Source organism: Apis florea, unplaced genomic scaffold (genome assembly GCF_048593485.1).
Source record: "Apis florea isolate Af1SG1 unplaced genomic scaffold, ASM4859348v1 contig_2274_pilon, whole genome shotgun sequence".
NCBI lineage: Eukaryota > Metazoa > Arthropoda > Insecta > Hymenoptera > Apidae > Apis > Apis florea.
This window is the reverse complement of record NW_028256550.1, coordinates 194,961-207,096: the sequence shown is the minus strand read 5'-3', so window position 1 is coordinate 207,096 and position 12,136 is coordinate 194,961. Positions and strand designations below refer to the sequence as shown.

Sequence of the window (12,136 nt, the reverse complement as noted above, 5' to 3'; positions counted from 1 at the left end):
AACTAAACATGTTATTTAATTAAAAAAGATTAATTAAGTCTTTATTTTGTAAAAATTTTATTCTTACTTCAAAAATAGGAATTATTTATTTGTCTTTACATTGTTATCTGTTTTTCAGTAAGTAAAAAAATCTTTAAAAAATTCAGCAAAAATGCAACATTTCAAATATTTTAAATTAAGATTAGAATTTAAGTAATGATTTGTTTAAGTATATCATAATATATAAAATGAAAATTTGATCTTTTTACAAGTGAAATCCTTCATTTATGAACGATTAATATTATTTCTATTTTATTTTCAATGTCCAAGCTGGTTGCCCTCTATTAAGTTCTGCTGGTAAGAATATTTTTAACTTTTCAATAGTTTGTTTCCACTGAAATTAAAAATATAGTATTAAATTTATACAATTATATTTATATTATTATTTATATTATATATAATGCTAGAAAATAATGAGGCTAATAAAGAAACTTAAAAAAAACAATTAAAAACATAAATTTATGTTTTATACTTGACAAAATATAATAAAACAATTAAATGCAAACACAAAATAATTTTTATGTTTTTTTCAATTTAAAACTCTTTTAAACAATTAATATAATATAATCGATATTTGTCGAATTTTTTGGAGATCATTTTCAAAAAAACAAAAAATCTATAGTTTACATTTTTATTAGTTTCATTATTTTCTTGTTATGTATACCTCTATTAATAAATTAGATCCAAGTATAGAAATTTGTGTGTTGGTAGTTGCTCTAAATGATCCTAAATATAATACACCTTTATTTGGCCATGTAAGAATTATTGCATAAATTTGTTTTGTGTTTTTATTTTGTGTATACCAAACATTATAAGCTAAAGTATCATTCTGTGTTGTCCAAGGCTTAGTATTATAAATAGCTTCTCCATTTATTTTTAACCAATCACCTATTAAATAAATTATATATTTAAATAAATTTATATTTATAAGCATATATTTTTTTATTTATAAGTATACCCATTCTGCGTAATCTTTCTTCAAATATTGGAGTAATAATACCATCCTTTGTTGGTCCTACATTCATTAATAAGTTTCCTCCACAGCTTACAGTAATCACTAATTCTTTTATTAATTCTGCTAAAGTAAAATATTCTGATAGAACAGCATTTCTACGAAATCCCCAAGATTTTCTATCAATTGTCATACAATTCTCCCATTTATGTGGTAGAAGTACTCCTAAAAAATTTTAATTACAAATAAATAAATAAAATATATAAATTGGAAAAAAATATTGTTTATGTTAGAATTACCAGGATTATAACGATCAGAGCATGTATAAAAATCACCATGATGACATGATATATTTTGACCCCATCTATCATTTACTACCACTGTATTTTTCACAGAACTTTCATTATATAACCAAGCTAAAAATTCTTTTGATTTCCAATAATCATCTGATGCCTCCCAATCGCCATCAGACCATATAATTTCTGGTTTATATTTTTCTATTAATTCATGTAATTCAGGGATTATCTTTTGTTCAACAAAGATTTGAGTTGTAAAATTGTTATTTTTGTCAAATAAATAAAGAGGATTATACCATTCATATAAAGAATAGTAAAGACCAAATTTCAAATTAGTTAAGTTTCTTATTGCTGTAGCTAATTCACCTAAAATTTATTATTAAAAATTATTAATTACAAAATTAGATTGTTACTGTTAATAAAAATTTTAGTTTAATTAATACCTATAAGATCTTTTCGTGGTCCTATATCCATAGAATTCCAACTGAACGAATATTTTGAAGGCCATAAAGTATATCCTTCATGATGTTTGCTTGTCAATACAATATACTTTGCACCTGAAGCTTGAAATAGTTCGCTCCATTGTGATGCATTAAAAAATTCAGCAGTAAAATCATGAGCAAAATCCTGATATGTAAAATTAGGTGGATACCTTTGTTTCATAAAGTCATGGTATTTTGTATCAATATGTTCTTCTATATATAAAGTTTAAATTTAATTATATATAAATTAATTTCAAAATAATAAATGTTATTTTAAAAAATACAGAATTTTAAATTAAGGAAAAAACATTATAATTAATAATAAAAAAATATAAATTACCTTGCCAATTATTCCAAAACCATTCAGAGCCAAAACTAGGAACACTAAAAATACCCCAATGAATAAAAATACCAAATTTCGCATCATTATACCAATTTGGAAGCGGACGATTATCTAAACTATTCCATGCTGGAAAATATTTATTTATTTCTGTTTTTATAGGTTGAAATATTTCATAATTTTCTTTCTCAGTTATTATAGATATATATTGATCTTCCAATGATATACATAATATTGAAAAGACAATATAAATTGATAAAATCATTGCATTCCTTAAAATTTATTATAAATAAAAGTTGAAACATGAGACATTCAAATTTTTGAACTTTTTTTAATATATTTTTATAAACTTTAAAATTTAAAAATGATAATTTATTATATATATTATAGATTTATTACTATAGATTTTAATTTAAATTAAATTTAGGGTAATTTAATAGTTAAATTCAAAAGTTATTCACACACATACACACATATTATTAAATTAAGAATTTTTGGAAAATTTTGCAAGATATGATGCCATATTGGATTTTCATTTAATCTAATTAAATGATAGAAGCAGCACTGTACATCAAATTCAAATTGTCTTTAGATAGAGAATTCAAATTATATAATATAAATATCGATAGAATTTGAAATGTTCCGAATTTTTAAAATAGTGAAAATTCTAAATTTAAAAATTCTAGGATATCTTGAAAATCTTGATTGTTTCAATTAAAAATTTTAATTATTTTAAATCTCGAAGCTTTGAAAGATTAGAATCTTTTTATTCTATCTCATTTGCACAATCCATTTTTTCTTTTATTTTTGATTTTATCCTTTGAAAATTATCAAAAATTAGAATCAGATAATATTAATAAGAATGAAAAACAGCTAATATGAATGACATAAATTTTGAATTTTTTAAAATTTAAAAAACCTTCGAAGCGATTAAAATGTTTAAAAATTCCAAAATGAAACTTTCGAAATCGAAATTTTTAAAATGCAATTAATAAGAAGACCTAAGATTCATATAAAAATGCAAATCTGATTGATTAATTTTGATTGACTTAATATATTCACGTTGAAATTACATTTATAAATAAAATTATTATATATCAATATAAACAAACGAAGAATTATCAGGCATATATCACAAATAATAGATATATTATCGTTAATTGATGTATTATATCTCGCTTTCTCAAATCGTATTTATTTTATTATTTTTTCAAGTATACAATATCTGATCAATATCTGATGTAATCTGTGTTAATATTTAAAAATGAAAAATAATCTATCTTTGTAAAGTAACAAAATCTTTGTAAACTATAAAACAAGTAATATCAATATTTTTATAAAATATTAAATGATTTTTTATTCATTTTTAAAGATATTATTTTAAAGATATTAGTAAAGATATTAAAGATATTAAAAATGATATCAAATATTTAAAAATTTCGATATCTCTTATTTTGATATTAAATCTATTTGAATATCATCAATATCATTGCTATTAATTTAATTACTATGTACATGAATTCAATTAATTACTTTAATGCACAAATAAAATTATCTACGTAATATGCGAACAAAGTAAAAAAATTTTTATTTTCAAAGTAATGTATAAACATTTACAATATGTAAATTAATCATTATTAAGTCTAATAAAAATATATTTATTATATTTTACATATGTATTTTATATATTTATATATATTTTTTATTTTTCTGTTAATTTTTTAATCTGTTAATTTTTATTTTATTCTTATGATTTTAAATAGTGTTTTAAATATAATGTGTTTTAATTAAATTTTGGAAATTATAATTTCAAAAAAATTAAATTTTAATAAAATAAAGATTAAATTAAATTGATAATATACAATCTGTTCTTTATTTCATTATAATTTATTTTAGTTAAAAAAATAATAAGAAATTAAAAAGATACACATAATTTAAAAATTATTTATTCATAATTATTGATTGTAAAATAAAATAATTTTGATAAATTTAAAGATAATATAATATAATATATAATATATAATATAATATAATATAATATAATATAATATAATATAATATAATATAATATGATATAATATGATATAATATAATATGATATAATATAATATAATATGATATAATATAATATAATATAATATGATATAATATAATATAATATAATATAATATAATATGATATAATATAATATAATATGATATAATATAATATAATATAATATAATATATATAATATAATATATATAATATAATATATAAATATAATATAATATAATATAATATAATATAATATAATATAATATAATATAATATGATATAATATAATATAATATAATATAATATAAATTTAAAGATAATATAAAATATTATGAAATGTATTATTAATATTATTTTTAATATTTTTAATATCATTAATTTATTAATTGTAATTTATTATTTGTATACTCTTGATGAATAAACGTTTAAAATAAATACAAAGTTTTAACAGCATATATTTTGGATTTAGATTGTATTATTTTTATCGCCTTTTTTTAATTTTTTATACAAAATATGTACATTATTATTAATAATTATTCATAAATATATAATCTTATTTATAGTTACTTATAGCACATATTTGAAACAATATTTATCATTTTATCTTCGTTTCAATGATTCGTGAATTCCAATATATATATATATATGTCCTAAAAATATTAATTGAAGATTGAAATAATTTTAAGTAACATTTTTCTTTGTAAAAATTTTCGTTATAATTTTGTTATGAATTATTAATAAAAAAACACTGGTCAATCACGAGGCGCACAACTCAATCACCGCGATGCTATTATTCAATATTGCTGAATATGAACAAATTCGAGCAATATGTGTTGAAAATAATTGAATATAATATTTTTTTATCAATAAAAAATTATATCGAATTATATCACGAACAATGAATAAACTATAATATTCAATAGACATATATTTTTGAGACATTTGTTTAAATTTATTTAATTGACGTGTATCAATGCTACCAACGCAATTGGAAACATATTAAGTTTTTATGCTATACTATCATTCTCATGATATGATTATTATTATATTTATATATTAGCGTCACAATAAAAATTCAATAGCATGATAATACAATGATGACAATTCGCATGAAAATGTTATATATATCTTGACAATGTAATCGTATCATGTTTTTTCGATTAGCTTTTTTTTTGTACTATTTCAAAATCAAAATGTGAAAAGGACATTCTAGAGCTTATAAATCTGGCAATTCTGGATTTAATTCAAATTCAATTATAGATTTGTCAGAGGCAGATAATACGCTATTTCTCTATCAATTATAACTTAATTCCTTTCTTGACCAAATTTTCAAAGCAAAGCTATTATCTCACGTGAGATGCTTTTATTTAATTTTATTTAATCTAGCAATGACAATGGGAATAATGTGATGTGTATTTATATATTATAATATTAATTGTATCATATGAAATCCTTTGATTAAAAACTAATTCGAATTTAGTGTCTTTTAGTGATTTTTATTTTTCAAGTAAAAATTTAATATAATATTATAACTAGCAAAAATTTAAAATAATTCATAAGTTTGTAAATATTTTAAACTTAAATTAAATTTTGATAATTAAGACTGATATTTTTGCATATTATTCCTCATTAAAATTATGAAAAATATATTATAAAAATGATTAAAATTTGAATATGAAATTTTTGCAAACTAAAATTCAGTTTAAATAATATAAAATATTTCATATAAATACTTTATACATATTTATATTCATTTTATATAAAAGATTAAAAATTGATATATTTGATTATTAATTATAATTTTGTTATATTATTTGCAATAAGATTAAATAATATACTCTGTCTATCATATTTGTTTTAGTCAGATTTTTAAAATTTTTTGATATAAGTTTTATAACTAAAATATTATAAACTCGATATAAAATTTGATTATCAAGTTTTATTAATTAAGTAATATTAAAAGAAAACAAAGCTTCATTTATGCCCAGATTTATGCTCAGATTTATGCCAATTTTTACTAAAAAATGATAAACCTTGATGATAATATATCAAATTGTACATGCTTTTTTATATATCAAGTATTTGAATTATATCAAGTTCTACTATATGTTTTTCATGTTTTGAATGTTTCAAGCTGCACTATGCAATATTAATTTTTTATTAAGATTGAATTTTTAATGGATATTAAAAAATATTATTTTCTAAAAAAAATACATTCAGAAAACAATAATGATGATAAATTAATATAAATGCAAAATGCAATATTATTTATATACTACAGTTTATATCATAGTATTTATATATACTATATTGCAATATTATATACAGTGAAAATTTATATCTTTAAAATTTATCTATTTTTATCTTTTGCGTTCAAATAAAAACAGCTATGCTGTTATTACTTTTCATAATAATATTAAATTTATAATATATATATTAATTCATATATTTCAAAATATATTTGTACTAATTTCATCTACTATATATCTATTGTATCAATTTCATATATATGAATACTCTGATACAAGTATAATTTAATATGTTTATGTAATTTGATTACATAAACATATTGTGTGATATAATCATACATAAACATATTATATGATATAAACATATTAAATATATATAAATATATGTGATATAAAATGGATTACAAAGATAGTGAATAACTGCAATTAAAATATAAATATTATGTCTATTTATAAATATGTTACACATATATGTATAATAATGTGCTTTTTATTTGCACAATAAATTTGTTATTGAGCATTTTCTAATTGCAAATTAAATTTTGTGCATTTTCTATTATTTTCATTTCCTATATTTGTGGCATAAATTATTTAATCTTTTTAAATTATTAATATTATATATATATACATACATATTTTATTAACATTAATGTATTTTATCTAACTTTATTTTTCATATTCATCAATTCATGATATGAAAGAGGATTTGAAATAGAACTCTTGAATATAATGATTATATAAAAAAAGATTTTTAATTAATTAAAATAAAACTATTTGCAGTTTTATCACATATAAAATTATAATCTTAATTTATTTGTTATATGTATATACTTTATATATATTATATATATATTATACATATAAAGTATATATATATATATACTTTATATATTTTTGATAAAAATAAAAATAATTATAAAATAAATATTTTATTTATATCTTATTTATTTTCAAAAAGTATTTAACAAAATTAATTTTATAATTTGTATTAATTTGAAGTCTATTCACAACTATAAAATTCATTTTATATATTTGACCAAAAAAAGATAGCCATCAAATTACTACCAAATCTTAATCTTAATCTATTTTTGATGCAAATTTGATATAGATGATGAATATAGTAATTTTGTAGTCAAATTTTGTAAAGATTTTGTGGTAATTTGATACTTATAATCAAATTTTTGTTATATAATATTCTTTTTTATTTGACAAATCTATTATTTATTATAAAATTTTTATTAATAAATCAATATTTAAAATAATTTAAAATTAAAAAGAAGTAAATCTTACAATTATTTTTTATTATCTTTGAAAAATCTTTTAAATAAAAAAAAATTAATATTAATCAATACAAATATTTATATAAACATATATGTATTTATTTGCCTAAAAATTTTAAAAATATTTTGATTTTAAAATATTAGCTATTTTTACTACTATAGACAATTGAAAAATTTAATAAAGTAGATTTAATTTTTTATTTGTACTTTAAAACTAATAAAATAAATTATAGATAAAAATAAATATTTTATTATTATTCATATACGTTTAATCGATTTTATTAAGAACCAATAACATATTATAAAATTGTGTCAATATTACAGACCTTAGATAAAAAATTCGTCAGAGTGTGATAAATTAATATATATATCAATATTTAAATTTTATGTAGGTATAATACTACAAATATACTTTAGTGAATTTCCAACATTTATTGTGAGTAACTACTTTTGTAAAAATTCTTTTCAAAATTTACTTATAATAAATATAAAGTTTAAATGATTGAATGAAGTTTTGAATTTTATATTTTTTAGAATCAATAAAATTCACCATGACGTCTTGGATACCAATGGAATCGAATCCAGAAGTAAGAATTTTTATTTTGATGTTAAGAAATACAATTTTATATATAAATTAAATTCATTTCTTTCTTTTTTAGGTTATGACAAAGGTAAATCATGACTTTTCATTGTTGATATTAACCTCTACAATATACAATTGTGATTATTTTATATTGAATAAGTTTAAAATTTTTTGTATATATTTATTAAAAAGTTAACTGACATTATATATGAAGTAATTAAATTGATTATAAAATAATTTTTGTTAATAATTTTTTATTTATTAAATTTTCTAATAAAAATATTTATTTTACAGTTTTTACATAAATTAGGTGTACCAAAAGATTGGTGTATTGTTGATGTTTATGGATTAGAACCTGATTTATTGGCCCTTGTACCAAAACCAGTTCTTGCTGTTATTTTATTATATCCTTTATCCAAAAAGGTTAAAAAATTATAATTATATTATTATTTTTATTTATTTCTTTAAGATCATAATTTATAATATATGTAATAATTTTATATGATATAGGGCGATAACAGTTTAGAAGATGAAGAAGAAGTTGACAAAATGAAAGATGCAAATAATTTTAAAGATTCAGAAGTTTTTCATATGAAACAATATATTCATAATGCCTGTGGTACAATTGCATTAATTCACAGTGTTGCAAATAATCAAAATATGTAGGCATTTTATTAAAAATACAAAATTAATTTAATTGTTAATTTATTTTGAAACAAATATATTATATATTATATATTTCATATATATATTTCATATATGTATTATATATATATTATATTATGTTATAGTTTATTTAATTTACTTTTTCAGCATAAATCTTCAAGATGGCTTTTTAAAAACTTTCTTAGATGATGCAAAAAATCTTTCTTTTACGGAGTGTGGAAAACATTTAATGGAATCACATGGTATTAGTACTACTCACAAAGATGTTGCACAAGAAGGACAAACAGAGGTATAGTTTCTATGCTTTTTACAATAATAGAAATGTAATTTAAAATATTTAATAGGTTCCAAGTGAAGAAGAACCAGTTTATCACCATTTTGTAGCATTCATACAAAAGAATGGAATTTTATATGAATTAGGTAAATATTTTAATTCTATAATATATAATTAACATATAATAATATTACAATATATTATAATATTATAATTATATTAAAATATTAACAATAAATGGAACATTAATAATAAATAATTATATAATGATTAATATTATAAGAATATCATGATAATATTTCCATATATGGAATTTTCTAGATGGACGTAAATCTGCTCCTATTAATCATGGTACAACTAGTCCAGAAACATTGCTAGAAGATGCAGCGCGTGTTTGTAAAGAATATATGGCTCGTGATCCAGAAGAGGTGTGTTTTACAGTTCTTGCTTTCACTAACAGTGATGCATCAGCATTATAATTGAAGATGTAGCATATATACTTTAAGATAACTGTTTAAATAATTTATTTCGTACATTATATACATATATCTGCTTTTTGTATTGCATTTATTAATATTTGCTATTGTAAGATGGATATTCGCGAAAAAAATATGTATAAAATGTAAAACAAAATATGAAAAAAATTGAAATCAAATAAAAATAAAACTTTTTTGATGCATTTTATTTTATTATTAAAATAGATTAATATTTTTCATAAAATATATAATCTTATTTTTTATATTAATTTGTTACGGATTTTGATTGATCAAATGTAATCAATGCTTATTTATATTTATTTTTAAATAAGAATTCATTGCAAGTAATTGAAATTATATATATTATATATATATTTCTATTTGCTATATATATAAAAATATTTTTTATAAATAAATATACTTTGTATTTTATTTCGTTTAAAAATAAATAATATTGTTTAAACAAATTTCTTTCTACTATATTATGTTTTTATTTATAATAAATGATGTTTTTAATGAAATTTTTTTCAAAAACCAGGGATATACATAAATAATAATTTATGTTTTCTAAAAAAACAAATATAATCAAAATCTGAAAAGTACATTCAAAATATTTTTTTTAATAATTATGTAGTTAAAATATCTATTTTTTTTATTATCAAAGATCGTAAAATCTTTCGGTCAGTGACCAGAACCTAGCAAGAGGCTTAGTTATTTTAGATTCTCTTCCGAGAGTGATCATCTTAGCACTACTCTCTAAATAGTAGCCTAAAAACGCAAAATAAAATTAAAACATTACTTTGCTAACAGCTATGTTGTATCAGTTCTGTATGATAAAGTAAAAGTAATTATATATATATATATATATATTGAAACTCTATTTATATATTGCATGATCTTTTTGTACAATTCGATAAAATTTTAAACAAAAATAATGAAAGATAGTTTAAAAGATAGTCTCACTATATTTTATTATTATATTTTATTTGAAGTGAAATAATCATACAAAAAATGCAAATAAATGAATGTATTGATGATAAATGGCTCATGTGCATTAGTCATTGTTTGTCATCTTAGCCTAGATTGATTTTATAGTGGAAAATTTTTATGATTCAACTGTTCAATCTTTGGTAATATAATAAAATTTAATTAAAATTTTTTTGATATGTTGCGAAAGATAACATCATTTTTTTCTCATATTAGACAATTCTTGACAATGTTACGTAAAAGTATTTCAAAGAAGTCTCATATGTCTCATGTAATTAAAAAATGTATCAAAGATACATTTGAAAATAGTTATATTTTAATGTTAAATTTATTTTATATTATAATAAATTTTAATTAGTTTAATTATAAAATATTAATTAGATTTGATAGAAATCTTAATAAAAAAATATAGTAAAATAATATAGTTTAGCTTTATTTAAAAAATAACGAATAATTTTAACAGACTATAGATAAGTAAATAATTAAAATCTTAGCTAATAAATTAGGATATTATTAAATTAAATATGTATACTAAATTTATATAAGCTTATATGTATATTATATTATTTCAAGGTTCGATATTTTGGTCTAGTGTCGAAATATTTTTCCGTGACAAAAAATTTTCCATTAAGGTAACGTAAAAAATAGTTTATTTTTATTATAATAAAAAAATTTTTTTTTTATTTTAATTTAAATTTTTTTATTCCTGATAGATAAAAAAAATATATATATTTCATTTTTTTAAGATATATCGATATTTTAAATGCTTAGTATAAAATTATAGTTTTCTGCGATAAAAAAAATTGAAAAATGTTTAATAATAAATTTTCCATTAATGATAATATGAAAATAATTTAACTAAAATTTTTTTAATAATAGAAAATTTTTAAAATTTTTGACGATAGATAAAGAATTGTGCTCAATATATAAATAATTATATGTATTCTAATATTTTAAAAGTTGGATTAAATTTTGAACAAACGATATCAAACGATATTAATTTTTTATAAAAAGAATAAAAGGAAATTTCCAATAAATTATTTTCTATCAATAATTACATTTGTACAAATATACAATTTAGTGATAATTGTAAGCAAAGAACTCTATTAGTTAAACTCAATTTACTTAGACAAATACTGCGTCATCAGAATGGAAAATTTGGAATAGAAATTAGAATTGAGATAGAAAGATAAAGCAATTGTATACTGAGATTTAGAAAAAAGATTTTTTTCCAATCGAAAATACATATGTTATTAATAGTTCATGAAATGAAAGTATTAATTTTAAGATTCTTATAATGATTCTTACAACAAAAGATCTAACGAGTTTAGAAAAATTTATAAAAAATAAAATAGAATTGAATCATTATGTTTATTTTACATGCAAAGATAATGTTTTACGGAGATATATATATATATATATATATATATATATATATATATATATATATATATATAATATATTTATTTATATATA

General features: G+C 18.3%; 2 protein-coding genes across 5 annotated transcripts; one reads left to right on the top strand and one right to left on the bottom strand.

The window, feature by feature from the left end:
* Positions 1-33: 33 nt before the first annotated feature.
* Fuca (alpha-L-fucosidase) lies at positions 34-2,712 on the bottom strand. The gene is made up of 6 exons (XM_012488823.3): positions 2,110-2,712; positions 1,731-1,982; positions 1,291-1,653; positions 998-1,216; positions 704-927; positions 34-373 (listed from the first exon to the last, which is right to left on the bottom strand). Exons 1-6 carry the CDS (start codon positions 2,372-2,374, stop codon positions 287-289), a joined length of 1,410 nt encoding a protein of 469 aa, XP_012344277.1. The 5' UTR covers positions 2,375-2,712; the 3' UTR covers positions 34-286.
* Positions 2,713-7,784: 5,072 nt separating this feature from the next.
* Positions 7,785-9,876, top strand: Uch (Ubiquitin carboxyl-terminal hydrolase). 4 transcript variants are annotated; one of them, XM_031917581.2, is made up of 8 exons: positions 7,955-8,110; positions 8,209-8,261; positions 8,334-8,345; positions 8,552-8,680; positions 8,768-8,919; positions 9,071-9,212; positions 9,268-9,343; positions 9,519-9,876. In XM_031917581.2, exons 2-8 carry the CDS (start codon positions 8,226-8,228, stop codon positions 9,674-9,676), a joined length of 705 nt encoding a protein of 234 aa, XP_031773441.1. In that variant the 5' UTR covers positions 7,955-8,110; positions 8,209-8,225; the 3' UTR covers positions 9,677-9,876. The 4 variants fall into 4 exon arrangements, with proteins under 4 accessions (XP_086759094.1, XP_031773441.1, XP_086759095.1 ...); XM_086902967.1 differs by having other exon boundaries at positions 7,978-8,110; positions 8,187-8,261; XM_086902968.1 differs by lacking the exon at positions 8,334-8,345 and having other exon boundaries at positions 7,785-8,110.
* The last annotated feature ends 2,260 nt before the right edge of the window (positions 9,877-12,136 follow it).

Coding starts and splice junctions, on each gene's coding strand:
- Fuca (XM_012488823.3), bottom strand. CDS start 2,374: ATGATTTTATCAATTTATATTGTCTTTTCAATATTATGTATATCATTG. Junction 1,983..2,109: donor GTTTTGGAATAATTGGCAAG/GTAATTTATATT, acceptor CTTTATATATAG/AAGAACATATTGATACAAAA. Junction 374..703: donor GATCTAATTTATTAATAGAG/GTATACATAACA, acceptor TTTTAATTTCAG/TGGAAACAAACTATTGAAAA.
- Uch (XM_031917581.2), top strand. CDS start 8,226: ATGACGTCTTGGATACCAATGGAATCGAATCCAGAA. Junction 9,213..9,267: donor CACAAGAAGGACAAACAGAG/GTATAGTTTCTA, acceptor AATATTTAATAG/GTTCCAAGTGAAGAAGAACC. Junction 9,344..9,518: donor TGGAATTTTATATGAATTAG/GTAAATATTTTA, acceptor GGAATTTTCTAG/ATGGACGTAAATCTGCTCCT.